The sequence below is a fragment of the Trichoplusia ni genome, chromosome 21 (assembly GCF_003590095.1).
Source record: "Trichoplusia ni isolate ovarian cell line Hi5 chromosome 21, tn1, whole genome shotgun sequence".
NCBI lineage: Eukaryota > Metazoa > Arthropoda > Insecta > Lepidoptera > Noctuidae > Trichoplusia > Trichoplusia ni.
In genome coordinates this window covers 2,877,234-2,893,510 of record NC_039498.1, presented here as the reverse complement: position 1 = coordinate 2,893,510, position 16,277 = coordinate 2,877,234, and the positions used below count along the sequence as shown (strand labels likewise).

General features: G+C 41.4%; 3 protein-coding genes across 5 annotated transcripts in view; 2 read left to right on the top strand and 1 right to left on the bottom strand.

The window, feature by feature from the left end:
* Window positions 1–1,627: 1,627 nt before the first annotated feature.
* On the bottom strand, window positions 1,628–3,181 carry LOC113504245 (OCIA domain-containing protein 1-like). Its single transcript, XM_026886439.1, has 3 exons — window positions 2,911–3,181; window positions 2,704–2,830; window positions 1,628–2,507 (listed from the first exon to the last, which is right to left on the bottom strand). Exons 1-3 carry the CDS (start codon window positions 3,016–3,018, stop codon window positions 2,290–2,292), a joined length of 453 nt encoding a protein of 150 aa, XP_026742240.1. The 5' UTR covers window positions 3,019–3,181; the 3' UTR covers window positions 1,628–2,289.
* A 204-nt stretch (window positions 3,182–3,385) lies between these two features.
* On the top strand, window positions 3,386–7,776 carry LOC113504268 (DNA ligase 1-like). 2 transcript variants are annotated; one of them, XM_026886487.1, is made up of 3 exons: window positions 3,386–3,757; window positions 3,962–4,642; window positions 6,991–7,776. In XM_026886487.1, exons 1-3 carry the CDS (start codon window positions 3,541–3,543, stop codon window positions 7,455–7,457), a joined length of 1,365 nt encoding a protein of 454 aa, XP_026742288.1. In that variant the 5' UTR covers window positions 3,386–3,540; the 3' UTR covers window positions 7,458–7,776. The 2 variants fall into 2 exon arrangements, with proteins under 2 accessions (XP_026742288.1, XP_026742287.1); XM_026886486.1 differs by lacking the exon at window positions 6,991–7,776 and adding an exon at window positions 5,054–5,756.
* Window positions 7,777–12,389: 4,613 nt separating this feature from the next.
* Window positions 12,390–16,277, top strand: part of LOC113504241 (hepatic leukemia factor) — an 88,270-nt gene continuing 84,382 nt past the window's right edge. Inside the window, exon 1 of one of the 2 annotated variants that reach the window (XM_026886427.1) lies at window positions 12,390–12,618. In XM_026886427.1, coding sequence (XP_026742228.1) covers window positions 12,519–12,618 — 100 coding nt within the window. In that variant the 5' untranslated portion in view covers window positions 12,390–12,518. The remainder of the gene's footprint in view (window positions 12,619–16,277) is intronic. The other variant, XM_026886428.1, reaches the window with a different exon arrangement.

Below are 16,277 nucleotides of genomic sequence, written 5' to 3'. Positions count from 1 at the left end.
GGTACCTAAATATTCATTTATTTATTATATTTCATTTACGTATACGCCATACAACAATTGAGTGCATTTAATACAAGAATAAAATATTTTTAGGAACATTTAACTTAAATTATAACAATGATGACGATTCAAATAATTATTAATTACTATACTTTTTTTGCGACTAATAATATTCCTGTCTTAGCCGTGCATGGTGCGCCATTTATGTTTGAGAATCTTGGTATAGTCAAATTATGAACACAAAAATGTAACACTTAAAAAAATCTGTCCGCTTCACTGTCGAGGTCGGCCGGGAGTTTGCTTACGTGTGCTGTATGATATCAGGTGGTCATCGTTGGTGATACTGGTTTACAAGAGTGGCAATGGATGGACAGGTGTGGCAGCTTTGTCCCAATAGAAAAAAAATATTTGGTTCATCACTGGCTTAAAGTAAAGCTTGTACACAGCCATCCTCTACTCTGTCCGTTTTATAAGCAACTTTTTGACAGTTTCCTTAAACATTATATAACATATAGCTGTTGCCCGCGACTTCGTTCCCGTGGGTAGAAGATATATGTTATGATTTATACCTGCCCTGTTTTTACATTTTCCATTGTACCTACCTTCGCTCCTATTAGTCGCAGCGTGATGGTTTATAGCCTAAAGCCTTCCTCGATGAATGGTCTATTCAAAACAAAAATAATTTTTCAATTTGGACCCGTAGTTCCTGAGATTAGCGCGTTCAAACAAACAAGCAAACTCTTCAGCTTTATATATTACTATAGACTATAGATTAAAAGGTATTTACGTTCTTATACTGTGACTACTATAAAATAAAGACTCTTAGAATTATTAGCCGATTAAAGCTATGATATTTAATAAAATAGTAGTTTTTTAAATTCTTTTTTCGTTCATATTGTGTTATTTATATCCACTGAATTTATATTTACGCTAACTCCAAATATAAAATTCTCGACACACGCTGTCCGTAATTGAGCTCCGAAACAGCTAGACCAACTCTCATGAAATTTTGAGTGCATATTGCTTTAGAATTTATGATTAAGTTTTTTTTTTGTTTCATATGATTTAATTAATTTACAGAATGATGACGAATGTGACCTTAAGAACTGTACTTTTTAAGGTTACGTAGGTACACGATGGATGGATTGCGTAAAAGACGATATGGCTGTAAAGTGTGTTTCTTGTGAGATGACGGCCGATAGGAAGGTATGGAAGAAGATGACATGTTGCGCCGACCCCAAATAAAATAATTGGGATAAGGGCAGGGGAATGATGAGGTACACTAGGTACCGAAACGCTGGCGCTGGATCGAGACCGATCGCTGTCTGTGTGACTGTTCGAGCTAAACAGTTTTTCGCCTATATATATAAAGGTCACTTCCACTTGAACAGTTATTCGACTTTAAGCAACAAATACTATAATTGCTAAAATATGGAAAGCTGTAACAACTACAGCGTAAATTCGACTTTAATTTTTAATCAAATTAGTATCATGATATCATTACTCTTTTGTCTATTTTCCAACCAGACAAAAGGTTGCTTACATAACGAACAAATAACACCTTTAAAAAACAAAAAGAAAGTATATACAATTTATACGCATTTAATTGAAAAAAAAAATACAGGTCAAAAACAAGAAATAAACTTTTTGTATGTCGTAGCAAATAACAAAAATAAAACATGGATTACCGTCGATAGATTTCAAGTAACAATTCACGTATTAATGTAATATGATGAGATTAATAGGTAAATAGGGAATGCAAGACCTATCCCTAATGTACACTGGCGTTATTCAACTCTAGCTAAAGTTTTCATGAAGGCACCATCAGACGTAAACATTGTACTTGACTCGCATTTAAGCGAAGAGGACTAAAACGATGAAACACGCTTCATACCAAACAGTGCACGATTACACATACTTAATTAATATAGTAAGTGATTTGCGGTTTATGCATACAATAATAACTCCTCAAAGTGATAATGTTTAAAAATAAATTGAAACGAAATTAAAAAATCTCGAATTGGCAGCGAATTTAGGTTTAGCATGCACCTACGGGTACTAACAAATGTTTATATTCGCAGTTTTTTTTAAATCGTTTCAATATAATTATAACCGTATGATAGATAGATACATTTTTAGAATTCTTACGAGAGGCTTCGTGATATGCATGCGGAGTGTAAGGCAGGCAATTTGTATGTACATATGTGTCAGTTTAGACAAAGCAAAGCGAAAACGGCCTGGTGGTACTATGAAATATATCGACTAGCATCATCAGTGTCACGATTATTTCTACTTCTCGTCACCCTTTTTATTGACTTCTGCTTCAAAGGCAAGGCTGTCGGCGTAGTACTTTCTCATGACGTTGCCGAGATGGCTGTTGGCCGGCAGCTTCCGTAGCTTCTCGTCGCAATTGGACATGTACGACACCCGACCCCAGACGTATCCCACAAACGCGGCAACCATTACTTTTGGCAGAGCACCAAAGTGAGGGTTTCTATTCAGGAGCTCTGAAAACATTCATAGAAGTAAGAACACATTGGAAGGAATGTCAACCAACATTTACTAATAGAATTCAAATTATTCACAACTATGATACATATTCTTACTTCTATGAAGATTCTCGTAGCGCGCCTACCGCGGTTCCTCGCGTCGTCGATTCTGTTCTAACAACTATAAACAAGAGCGGCTCGTAGTCAGGCTTACCGCATTTAATGGCTGTGTAAGTGGCGGTAGCTAACAACGTGCTAAACGGTAGGCAGCGCCGGTAGAAGCTCTCCCGGTCGCATTCTTCTAGCGCTTTCATCTCCTCTTGAGTGAACTCATAGTAACGCTGAAACAGAACAACGCGTGTGAGTGTGTGTGACTGCGGCGGTAGAGCATCAGGGTTAGTCGAGGCGAGTCGAGGCGTACCAGTGGATGCGTCACGTTCCGCACTGGGGGGCAGGTCGGACCCGGCTTCGTATCAGTCGCAGCTTTTTCTTTCTTGTCCTTCTCGCCATTATCTTTAGTCCCACTCATAGCGTCAACAGAAATGTAGCATCGGTTACCTCATCGTCGTAATGGAAAGCAAAGATGGACTTACATTATTGTGTTTTTATAAATTTTAACAGAAAATTTTCATTGTATTAATTGTATGAGTGTGTCGACTTGTATGTCATTGCAATGAGTATGTCATTGTCAACGGCAATTTTAATCTTGGCTTTACATATGGCCTGCGTTGTATGTGTTAACATTCATTCTTATAATAAGTATTTTATTCATTATAGATTTAGCCTGTAAATGTAACATTTCTTTTTATAGCGTAACTTGTAGTATCTTAGTCTTTATTTCAGATGTTATAATTTTGCTAGTGATTAAATACAGGCTGGTAAAAATATTTTCGTAATCATATGTCAGCAAATAGAAACACACGCTAATCCTTCAATGTCAAATTTATAGTTACATTTGGTAAAATATGCAGCAATCTCGGTGCGCAGTACAGAGTCACAGTGGCGAGGTATCAATATAGTGTTGGTAGGTGTTGGAGCGCGGCGGGCAGCGATGTCGCACGCGGTGCTGCTGGCGCTGGCGTGCGCGGCGGCCGCGTCGGCGGCGCGCTACGGGGACTACTCGGGCGTGAAGATGCCCGCGTACGGCGGGGGCGCCGACTACGAGGCGCCGCGGGATCTGCTCGCCGCGCAACCATCCGAGGACTACCACGGCCACTCGCCGGACGCACCCGCCTCGCTCGACTACAAGTACGAGGAGGAACCACGCAGTTAGTTTTCGTCATACTCGCAACATATAACAAATAACATAACCATTTAAATATTTCGTTTTTAAAACACTGCCTTTGCATTTGTTCTTAGTTCTAACTAATTTTTTCTATTTCCATTTATTTATATTCTTATTCTAATTACTTTTGAATATGCTTATTGTTAGTTGTGTATAAGCAGCTACATTCGAAGTTCTGTATTTACAGTTAAAACTGAAAAACCTACGAAGGATTCCGACGACGCAGAAGTCTGGCGGAAACCTGGAAGAAAACAGAGGGGATTGATGCGACCAATGGACAGCGGTAGCGTAGACGTAGCCAGCAAATATGAGCGGGACGAAGAAGAAGTGCCCAAGTTTAAGACGAGTCACCGCTACCCGAAACATAGGTCGCGCCTCAAACCCGATATCCTTCCCAGAGACGAGGAGTCGCCGCCCAGACGCCCCACAAAATATAGTCGAGATAGGAAAGATGACGTTAGTGATATAAATAGAAAATACTATTTCCCTGTAGATAAAGAGGAGTTTGCAGATGATAAGAGTAAAGAATTCGACGAAGATGTTAAATTTATGAACGAACCTACTACAAGGCGAGTTATGCGAAGGAAACAGAGAGACAGACATAGTCTGAAGAGGAAACCTCAGGACGATGAACTGGAGGCAGACAGGCGAATGAAGCCGGAGAGTGAGGGCGAGGAGCGGCGGGTGCGGCCGCAGGAGCAACGCGTGCGCGACCGCTACCGGCCGGTGCTGGAGGACGAGGAGGAGGAGGCCAAGGTGCAGCCGCTGCTCAAGCCCAAGGACTACGAAGACTACGAGGACTACTACGACATGAAGCGGGTCTACAGCATCAAGAACAATCTGCCCCAACTTCTCCGAAGAAGTTCAGGTTAGTGCCGTTAGATCACTTCTAACAATGTAGACAGCCGTGAATAGTTATTACAGACATTGTCGTTTTGGTGTTTCTTGTGTCGCAGTACATAATATTTAGGAAACAAGAGAATTAGTTGTGACTTAGTTTATATCCTTAACATTTACCACTGTCTGTTGTAACACGCAGCAAAATGATTGACAACTGGGTAGGGTACTTCTGAACAAAAAACAACTGTTTTCATTTTAAAGTATTTAAATAAGAGTGAACTTTATAGGTACTAGATTCTGAAAGTAAAAACTATACCACCAGCCTCCCCCTTTTGTTAAAGCGTGCAAGTTGTATTAGTTTAAATTCGAGTGACTGATTGAAGATATTAGTTACGAGTTGAAGATGGCAGCTAACAAATGGCTCGTTGTGTGTGCTCAGTGACGGACAACGCGCCGACGCCAACCAGCTTTCTGGATTTGCTGTGGTCCGACCGCCGCATGATGCAGGCGGAGTCAAGCCTCGCGGACTTGGAAGATGTGGCTTCAAGCATCACCCGCACCTCAACTACCTCGACAACCCCAGTCACCACCACCACTACCGCCGCTACCACCACAACTACCACCACCACCACTACTACTGAGAGCACCACCTTAATTACCACCGAAAAGACTGAAAACCCCTTCAATGCATCCGAATTATCACTCGCCGAGAAATCTAGGTTGTCCATATTGAAGAAAGATCAGCGAAAAGAAGGCCAACACGTTGAGCCTCCGACAAAAAAGCCACCAGTTCTCCTGCAGGTGACGAAACATCTGCCTACCGTTGTGATGGTAGAACCACCGTCCAGCATGGCGCCGTGGATGCGAGCTCGCGAGTTCAGGGAGGACTCTCCCGAGCGCCTGCTCAAGGTGAAGAAACTGATGCGCCACAAGCTGGTCGCCGAAGCCAAGAGCATCCAGGAGTTAACAGACAAGTGGGACGACATGGTTTGCGACTACATCGACATGTCGCTGCTGGAGAACCGCGCGGCCGCGCCGGGCCCGCGGGCGCTGCTGCCGCTGCTCCTCTATTTTTTGTTTTGGATTTATTAGAAATATTTTTATGATTAATATATTTAATTATTTGCTCGTCAAGTCGTATAGTTTTGTCCATTTAATTTATTTATGTTTAAATAAAATATGTGAAAATATTAACTACGTTTGTTTTTAACGTACTGATGTGTCCACGATTTCGCGATTTCATTGTATGGTTATCAATCTATTGACGTGAAAAACATGTGAGTTCAAATCTTTTGACGAAGGCTCGCGGCTGTGGTTCATGGATACTAAGTGAACTCATTAGCCTTCGCAGACGAGTGCTGTCAGCCGCAATCAAAGACTTCGAATTCATTTCATAGACCCCGGTCTCGATTGTGTCGTTTTGATCAATACCTGTTTGAAGTGGTAATTAAAGACGAATGAGCTTACTTGATGGCTTATTGAATGTAGGACAGATTTTTTTTTTTACTCGAAGATAATCTAAACTAAATGACATGATCAACTTTTTCACAAAAGTTATAAACTTTGTAGTCGTGCTACTATTTGACAATGAAACTTCATGTAAATGATTCTCTTTACAAAAACAGGCTACTTTTGTATCCGACGACGTCAGAAAGAGGGTTAATGTTTTATGGGGTGAAGCTACAGAAAAAAGCTAATACATAAATAGTTTACTAACGAGGGATGAATTTAAGAAAATAATCGTTCTAAAGAAAAAATATTTCCTATTAAATATCATAAGATATTGAATACAAATTTACCAATCAAAATTACGTCTCTTATCGAAAAGGACTATCGTTTACATTTAAAGCGTTCTTTCCAATTTCCCCTAGTTATCCTTGTTTTGCTTATAAACAGAAGCTCTGTTGCGAGTTGATGTCTAGCTGTAGGTGTGAAGCTTGCCGCGCACTCGTTGTTAATTACAAGATAATTGCTTCTCTTCCAGTGCTAGGAACCCATAGGGGGCCCATAAATGTTGCGTTATTGTCCGTCCGTATGGTCTCAGGACTAAATTAGAAACCGATTACAATGTGGTGTGCCGGTAATTACACAGTTAATAGTTAATTACTGTATTATTGATTGAACATAGGTAGCTACATAGGAAATATATGGGAGCGAACTAATATCCTGATCTCCGCAGGTCGGTTTGAATTCCACACCTGTTATTATTTGGTAGAAATACTATGAACATACTAACATTAAATTCACTATCCAGAAAATCTATAAATAAACAAAGAAAGAGCATCTCGCCTCCTTGGTTTTTGGTTATGAACATTTAGCTAGGGAAATTTGCAGCAAGGAGTGATTTTAGTTAGTAAGTATGTCTGGTTTGTGCAGAGGGCGCATCGCGCACGACGGGTGCGAGCGTAGCGGAGCGAGAGCTGAAGGCGGCGCTTGGAGCGCTGGGAGCGCGGCGCACGCGCAAGGAGGTGGGCGGGGCGGAGGGGGCGCCCCCTCCCGCGCCCCCGCTCGCGCCTCTCGCTGCGCCCGCACCGCACACGCTTCACTCGCCGCCCACCTTCAGGCCCGCCGCTGTCTCCGCCGACACTAACAAGCAGTGGAACGACTTCATCGCCGCCAACGACTCTCAGCGGCTGCAAATTTCTATATATGTTACTTTTTTAGCATTAATAAACTGTTTGCAGAGATACGAGTATAGCAATATTTCAGTGAAACCCATGCAACGCACAAAGCTGACACCTAACTCCCGACACTCACCTACTTTAGCCGCGCCCTCGACTTGTGCACTTGTGTCGTGTTTGACACGCCAGCCGATGCTCTCGATACAGTTTCCAATACAATGACGATGAACAAGCGGCGGGTCACCTGGTGCGCCCGCGCTGACCCGGCTGACCCGGCCTGACCCGGCGCGGCCCGCTGTGACCGCTGCTAGCTCGGTGCACGCGAGCTGCCACTATATATAGCTCAAGTGGCGGGGGTTGTCTTTTCCCGTCCTATTGTGCGAAGCTTTGATGTCACTAGATACAAACTAACATGAATAGGCACCAACGCCGGACGCGATTCCACTTGAGAATTGACGGCGCGGAGGTAGGCTTTATTATAAGAGCAACGTAAATGTGCAACTTGATTTATAATTTTGGACACTTTACAAGTGAGGTTTATTTGGAATATTTTATTTAATGGCTTCTATTGTTATAATTTTCTGTGAAAAATATGCAATTTAGGCAAAAACTCTTTTTAAATAAGTTGCACGCAGACATACTGAATGACATATTCGACAACTTTAAATAAAATTACACTTGTAAGCATTTAACTTAATTTTAAATATTAATTTTCTGTGATCAATAATATTACTGACATTAGTAGTCCAAAATAAGACGGATTACCGCAGGTCTTAGATTATATACCTAATCTAAGCCGCAGGTACTAAGTTAATTGAAAAATCTACGTACATTTGTATGACAATTGAGGTACACATACTTAAACGACTTCGAATCGAATTAACACCAAAAACAGCTGAGGTATTTAGTGAGCAAGCACGAAAACTGACTAACATCCCAAGTAAACAGGATGTAAGCACGGCCTACGCCGTAGCACGCGTGTAGCGGCATAAATACGATTCAATAAAGGCTTTCGTTGTCCGTAGCCATCGCCCTTCTGGACAGAGTCAGACTTGTAGCTTATTTCGTAGACCTTTAATCACGTAGCACCTTTTCATAATGAAAGTAATGGTTTGCTTACTTTGTTAAGTGTAGAACGGCTTCAATAAAGTTGGTCATAGTTGTTCAACTTTAGCTGCAACTCGATTTACTTTCAATTTATACATAAAAGCCAACTTATTATGAACTATGGACGAAGCAGTTTTATAGGAACATTTCTCGCGAGAAGATTTTTTATTATAGTACGAGATAACACTTTCCGAGCGATAAATTAACAAGTATAAAACGAATCTTTGTTCTGTGAAGCAGTCAAAGCTCTCTGGGAAATTAAGTGAAGCTGGAAAAAGGAATCGGGTAAAAAAGAGGACGAGGGAATAGTGGCCAGTGAAAAGAGAAAAGGTGTTAAGTGTGGTATGGCTACATAGTTAAAAAAACCGTCGAATATGTGTCAACGTGTCTATGCGTGCAGTGCAGCCACATAAAACTATCAAATAAATTTCGCTTCTAATTTAATACAGTCGATGCGCTAATTACTCCACTGTAGTCCCTACCGCTTAAACAAATCGTTTGCGGTATTCAGCGCATAGTTTACTCGTTGACGTGATATAATTTACTTGTTTCAACCGCTCATACACCGCGGTTCGCTTCGCTGTCTAACTTAGCCTCAGCCGACGGGAGCAGTTCCCGGTATTTCGCGATGCGACGAGCGCACTTCATCGAATTAACTGCGAGTAAGTGACGGCGACGGCGAGTGCAGCCGATACGCGCTCCTATTAACTACAGCCTAGAAATTTCCAAAAACCGAACTATGATAGTCCAGGAATAGTATTGTGAGTTTACGGAGACCAGACTAACATGATCTATCCATTAGGCATTTGCGTCAATATCTATTAAGTGTTTACGTCAATCTTCCATTTATAGCTTGGATGTCATGGGGCCATCAATTGATGGACATGACACAGTATTTAATCAATTGGATATTCTATAAAGGACGTTAACTTTGACCAAAAAAGGTTTATTTATTCTAAACTTCACTTGAAAGAAGGTTTTGATTAATATTTATTTCTTCTCCAAAGAGGTAAAACAAAAGTAAAAAAAATATATCACGAATGGCATGCGCTCCGGATTAATAAAAAACAGAAAACTGTGACCGGTGAACGCAGTCCGCCGCGGCGCACTGAATTTTTTGTTAAATATTTGTCATTTTTATCTGAAAATCAAAAATATTCCACGCACAAATTTCGATCAGCTATTGATAAATTTGAGTATTTTTTTTGAGGATACACTAAATGTCATGAATGTTGTTTGTGTAGTGAAGTTATACAGCATACATTTTATTAAAGTGCTAATTTTAGAACTTAAGAGGCGATATCATGATATACTTTCGTAAAGTTATAAAAAAAATACAGACACACAGGTGAACGAAACAGAACGAAACTTATTTCAAATAAAACTTTACAATAGTGTATATTAAGTGAGTAGGTTGAGGACGTTTGAGTGTAGTCCACTGGCCCGCCATCGCGCCAGTCGCACGTCATTTACTTAGTATTTATTCAGCTGGGTACGGTTAGCAGCAGAAATCGGTTAACACTATTCAGAGCATCTTCAACCGCGTCTTAAAGTGATATTTGCGCGAGGAAGAGTGATGACGATCTACGTTTATAGCGCTGACACGTTTCCACAACCATAGTACTTTAAGTGTGGTGGTTGACTCTGATCGTGTTAACAGAGTTTAGTATCTTTCGTGACGTCATAAAGCTCTTAGCTTCTTAGAATTAAATTCAATAAATTGCTGTTTTGACATATTTTTTTGATATAAAAAAATACACAGAAATATTTTAAACCCTTCTGACACAATGAGGTTGACTTCAGTCGATTAACAATTGAATACCAGTATTTTACAAAAAGGGTATGTCAAGCGAGCGTATATAATCGCTTTACAAATTAAAGCTATATCCCAGCTATTTGACCTTCGAATGTTGTATGTTGTTAACAATCAAAGTTCAAAAACGCCATAAACACAACATTAAAAGACAAATTTTCTACACCCTGAAAAATACAGGTACTTTATAAATTTAATTTTTTAATTGTCTTTTTTTGCTTACTGTACATATTCATGAAGCTACTTAGATATTAAACAGGTTCTCACACTCACTAAAGGACAAGCTTTACAGTTGTATAAAAAGGATATTACAACAGTTTAACGCTGATATAAAGCAATTAAACAAAAAGGTCTTCAATTATGTACTGTTGTAAGTGTTGCCCAGAAAGTTGACCCTGTGCATTTTGAGCGTATGTCAATTTTAAACCATAAATAAAAGCGCTCGAAATTGCATCAAGAGAAGTCAAGAGAAAAATGAGATTTTCGTTGAGAATTTATTGATATGTGAAAACAGCGAAATGGACTATTTTAAATCGTCAAATCGATATTGTGAATAAACCATTATTGTAGCTATTTTTGATGCTCTATTTTGCATTATTCCGTATCCAAAGCGTTAAACTTGTCAAGTACCTACGTGTCGCACTCACGGCAATCAGGGTTACTTTCAAATAGGATAAACAAAAACAGGGGTTGCTCAACGTCGATCTTTACTTTAAGTGTTTGTTATTGTAGCAGAAAAAAACAATACATCAGCTGTGTAAACAACATTCTGGGTATTTATAAGATACAGCCTGGTGACAAACGTACAGATAAAGTAATTTGTAACCCAACCGATTTGTTTTCTTCAGAAAACCTGAATGCCCGACTCGCACTTGACCGGCTTTATCCTTTTCCAAATATGTTGGGTCGACTACCAGTCTGAGATTCAGCACCAGCACTGGTACTTATCCAGTGTTTTATAAGGTTCGAAGGATCTCACCTCCTCAACCGAGTTACCTGGATAATGACTATATAATACTGAGGTTTCTTTTAGCAATAATTTATTTTCCTAAAAAGATCTGTTGTCTTCGCGATCAAGTAACAATGATTTTGCAAGTTTCGGAGAGGGTTTGGCGTTGTGTGCGTCAGACTCTATCTCACCAGTTAACGAACAACAAATGATCTAATCAAATCCATTTTATCATTCGAAATTATCTTTGTAAACAGAATTCTTATCTTTTTAGTTATCCTCCGCTGATAGAATCGGTTAAATATAAAATAATTTAAAATCTTTCCAACGTTCGTGTTTTTTATTTTTAATAAACAAATTATTTTTATCCATAATTTATGATAAGTCCTTTGCAATTTCGTGAAATAGGCGATTAAATCCCTACACAACACATATTCGCGGTCGTTAATTTATGAAAGCTAAATTCTAACTCTAAAAAAAGCTAACTCCTGAAACACTGACAATTATTTAGTACCTAATTCAATCAATCCCATATAAATCTTATCAAAGGTTCGATAAGGTTCGTTTTAAATTGTAGAGCATGTGAACTGAGTGAAAAGTTCTCTTTGAAACAAACTTCTATTTCAACTTTTGCCCGCCAGCAGCGCCACTGTCGACACTGACTTTCATCAACCCCATTCCAAATATATTGTACGAATTACGGTAGTATTTGGAAGTGACCCGTTATAACGTTAAAGTTGAAAAAAGAAGCGGATGTCATTATATTATTATTTGAATCATTATTGTTAGCTTGGTATAGCTAATAGGTGATACAGTAAGGGTAAGTAGCACTCTGAAAGATAGCAACAATATGTACAATATATTCACATTGCTACTTTTAAGTTTGCTGAGCAAACTATATAGTATTTGTAATTTTTAATAATCGACAAATCTGAAAATTAACTTTTTCGTGAAGAACGTATTCCCTAAACTTTTAGTTCTTTTCCGGCGCGCTAGATGGGAGTAGTTATGTGTTTCCTCAGATGACATGTTTCTGTATGTACTGTAATAAGTTTATATAACTCATTAAATGCTGCAGTCTCAAATGCATTTTGTAAACTAGTATTTGAACTAAATGAAGCCTGCATTAAGTTAAGGAGAGTACAGCGGCATATAGCGCCACCTGTGAGCGTCGTGGAGCGGCGGCCATTCGCTGGCAGAGGGCGCTAGTGAGGCGAGCAACGCCGCGGGCGATTGATTGCGCGGAGGGAGGCGCGAGCATCGCGGACTGAGCGGCTGCCAGTATTTAATTATTTATTCGCCGCGCGAGCCGCGGGCCGGAGGTCGGTCGTGACTCGTGGACGAGTGTGCGGGGCCGGTCTCCCCGTGCAGTGTTGTTGTATCGACTCTGTAACCGGTGTTCTAAGTGACTATTATGAGCGACAGGGATAGATCGTCGCCTTCCCTCACGGACACCCCGCTGAAGACGTACATCGGTCGGCACGACGACGACTACCCCCTTATAAACGGAAACGGTGAGTTCTTCCTCGTAACTTCAAGGGTGATGACTGACAGAGTGACGGATCGCGGTGTAGCGGGCGCGCATCACGCGCTCGCGCTAGGTGGCGAGCTGGTCGCGCAGCGCGCCGCGTGCTCGCGCTCCGGGGCACTGGGTCAGCAGTGTCGCGCTCAGCGCGCTCGGCCTGCGGATTCCGCACATGATAAGCTTTGCCGCATTGAAGCTTCCGCCAGTTCGATCGCCCCCTGCGCCCCGGGGGCCCCTTCCCGAAAAGTGTTCACTTACCTATAGGTCGCGGTAGCTATCTACACTTCTTCGAGCGATCTAAACGGAAGCACTTTGATATCATTGGCATAGCTAGAGGGTGACTCGGGGGTCGAGCGGGATTACGCCAGGGGTGCTCGTGTGCTGGAGGGTGAGCGGAAAGAATCCGTCGGGCATGTTGCGGAGCGGTCTCCAGCTGGCGCGGATCGATACCCGGTGACCTTAGGGTTGAAAGCCGAACACTTCGGAGGGTGGTGTCGCGAGATAAGCCACTGTGCCACCGCACACTGCGACACTTCCGCGACTCTATTCATAATATTTATGGGACGATGAAACGAATTAGAGTCCGAACCTGCTCGGCGGTAGAAAGGACGCGCCACCGCGGGACGCAATTCGATATCAGCTGATGAACTCCGCAGAGATTTTGTAATTTTCCGGTAATTTCGTGTCTTATGCTGTTTATTTCGGTGAATAAGTTCCTTTACGAAATGTTTTTCTTAAAATAGGTTTTTTTTAGAAAAAAAAATCTTATATTTAAAGTATAATTGCATAAAAAACGTTGTTTAAAACATTACGCTAAGATTCCAGCGACGTGCTCGCAGTTTGAAGAGATGCTTGATATTTGTGATAGTAATGTGAATCCGTCGTCGGTATTATAATGAAGAACAATACTTGATTCGGTCTTTGACACCCACAAGGTACTACGAAAGTTAGGTTTTTTTTCGTTCGTGTTTAAGGACAATGTTGTTTTTGCGAACTTATTAAACTTATTTTCCTGTTGAGACAGGTAAATAAATAAGTAAAATGATTCATTCATAAATGTTGAGAACACGAAAGTATTGCAACGCCGTCGATTTCTGTAAGTTAGCAAATTGAGTAACTATACATTCCATGATGACGCTAACTGCGCTGTAGTTTTATATTATCGGAGATGACATTAACGTCGACTATTTACGTACCGCAGTCTCGCTGAATACAACATTACAGCTGGAATAGTAAAGAGCTCTACAGTAAAAAGAGTAGAGTATAGAGCTGGGCAGCACGCGGGCCTGGCTTGCTGCTCACCCTAAGTTCTCACCGCGCGGCGGTCTGGGAGCGCGGAGCCCGCGTCGCCGCCCGGCGCCGCCCGCTTCGTTGCCGGCGGGAGGAGCGCCGCAGGTTCACGATATGAATAGCGCCGCGTGCGAGGGCGCACAGCGAACACCGACCTTGACCGATATACGTATAATGTTTATACACTAAGATTCTTTACTGATGGAACGAATGCATTCAAATACCGTTAAACAATAATGTGATGAAAATCATCGTACTGATAAACTAAACGGGTCAAATTACACTCCGTATCAGAGTGTAGCGCTATGTTCGATATGCGCCGCCTGGATCCGAGCACTTGTATTATTAAATGCCCACTTAAACACGTTCAAAGCGCTGCGGATCAGCGATGATAGTCAATCATACGGCTTGGTTCTGTGTCTCATTGTATTACATTATGTGTTATCACATTCCTGGAAGAGTGGATTTCTAGCACATCCATGCAAGCGATTGAATATAACAGCCATATATAATGTAGAGCCGCTGCTGTAACGTTGTAAGTTGTAACAGCACGAAGCCAGCGCGCTGATCGTGCTGGAGCAGGTCGCGCGGCTCCGTCGTGGCGCAACTGGCCGCGTCCCTGTGGTACGATCGTGCGCAGTAATTATCGTCGCTTATCTCCGCGCCTTATTGATAACCGCGCGATGCGCCACTACGATACTTTTCTGATGTGATCACAAACACAGATAACGTCATAAAAAGCAAAGAAAAATACATATCATGTGTTTGTATTTCTCTATCTACAGCGTAGTCGGTTACTCATTGTTACTATAGAGATCTGCGCGAAGTACGTAGGTCCAAGTTTTATGCAGCCTAGAATCTCGTCGGAGAGTAGGGTGCGGCACTGGCATTGCTGTTGTTGCCAGACCACGTGCGCGATGCCTAATTTAACATCAAACGACTGCCTCATAATGGTCCATTCAGTCATGCCGCGCGCCGCGTGTCCGTAGTTTTAATTCTCGCCGCGCACTTTGTGTCGATTAATTAACCAAGCCTTGTCTCATAAACAGTGACACATACAAGCGGGACCACTAGTCAAGTCGTCGTCTGCGGGCCACAGTGTTTACAACTTCCAGCCACAGTTCTAATAGGATCTCCACGAACTAAAGTTGTTTGCTCCTTTAACTACTGGCCGACCAACGTACAGTCGCGTTCATTATTATATTGAAACGGTTAATGACTCAAGTCATTTAGATAGTTTGAAAGCTCAATAAATTCTACGGAAAATACAGATTTTAAGCAATATTATGTGCCTATGAGAGTTCAATAATATGTGTTGTACTCGTCTGCTCTAAATTGATCATTAATATCCAAGACAAGTAAAGAAATAAGGACAGATTACTAGGAAATTAGAACTTGGAGGTTTTATGTTCTAGATTATGTTACTTATTCGTCGATCAATCTCAGACGTCGTGGAAGATTATTTTACCTGTTTAGATAAGATTAGATTGGGCGCCTGGTGTTCGTCAACAGGCCTGTATGCTCTCTAATGTATTCCGCAAAGTTTGTCGATACAGCCAAAAACAAGAGCGTGCCCGCTAATAATATATGCGGGTGTTATCGGGTCGGGAGCCGTCCGGCGCGGCGGCGGGCTGCAGAGGTGCGCGGTCCGGTGCCGGCGCGTCCGGCGTCATTATAAAACAGCCGGTCTGGCGCCGTCGCATCCCGGCCCGGCGAGGCGCCGTCGCTGCCGGTTGCGCTCAATTCATATAAAACTGGATTAGCTTCCAGCCCTAACCAGATAAGCGCTGGGATCGCCTGAATGAATGATAGCGTTTTTAACTGCCTGACCTCACTGTCTGACTGGATAACGTACCTACATTGCAATATTGTCATAAATTTTTTGATCGTTTTTAAGTTTCCTATTTTTGGCAAATAACATTGCCATCGGAAAATACGGCTGGAGGCCATTTTATCGTAGTATATTTATGTTTGCAGTACAATTATTTTAAACAAATGATTGAACTCGACATATTTAAACTTTCTGTACAATTTTTGAACTATTACGGCTCTAGCAAACCAAGTTTTTGTGAATTTAATCAAAACGAGTAAAATAGAATGCCGTGTCTTACAGCAATCACTGTATCTTCGACATAAATTAGGGGAAAGGCCTTCATAAAATCTTCAGCGGCTGTACTACGTATAGATTCTCGAGCGTATGAGTAAGTTTTGTAGATATGTCTGGGCTGTCTTAGAATTAAATGCTTTTTATATTATAAATACAGTACAGTCAGCGCCAAAAGTCGATGAACAGAATCAACTTTACAAAACAGCTGTTCACAATAAAATGCCATAAGTTATAGTCGCAACTGGGAAACA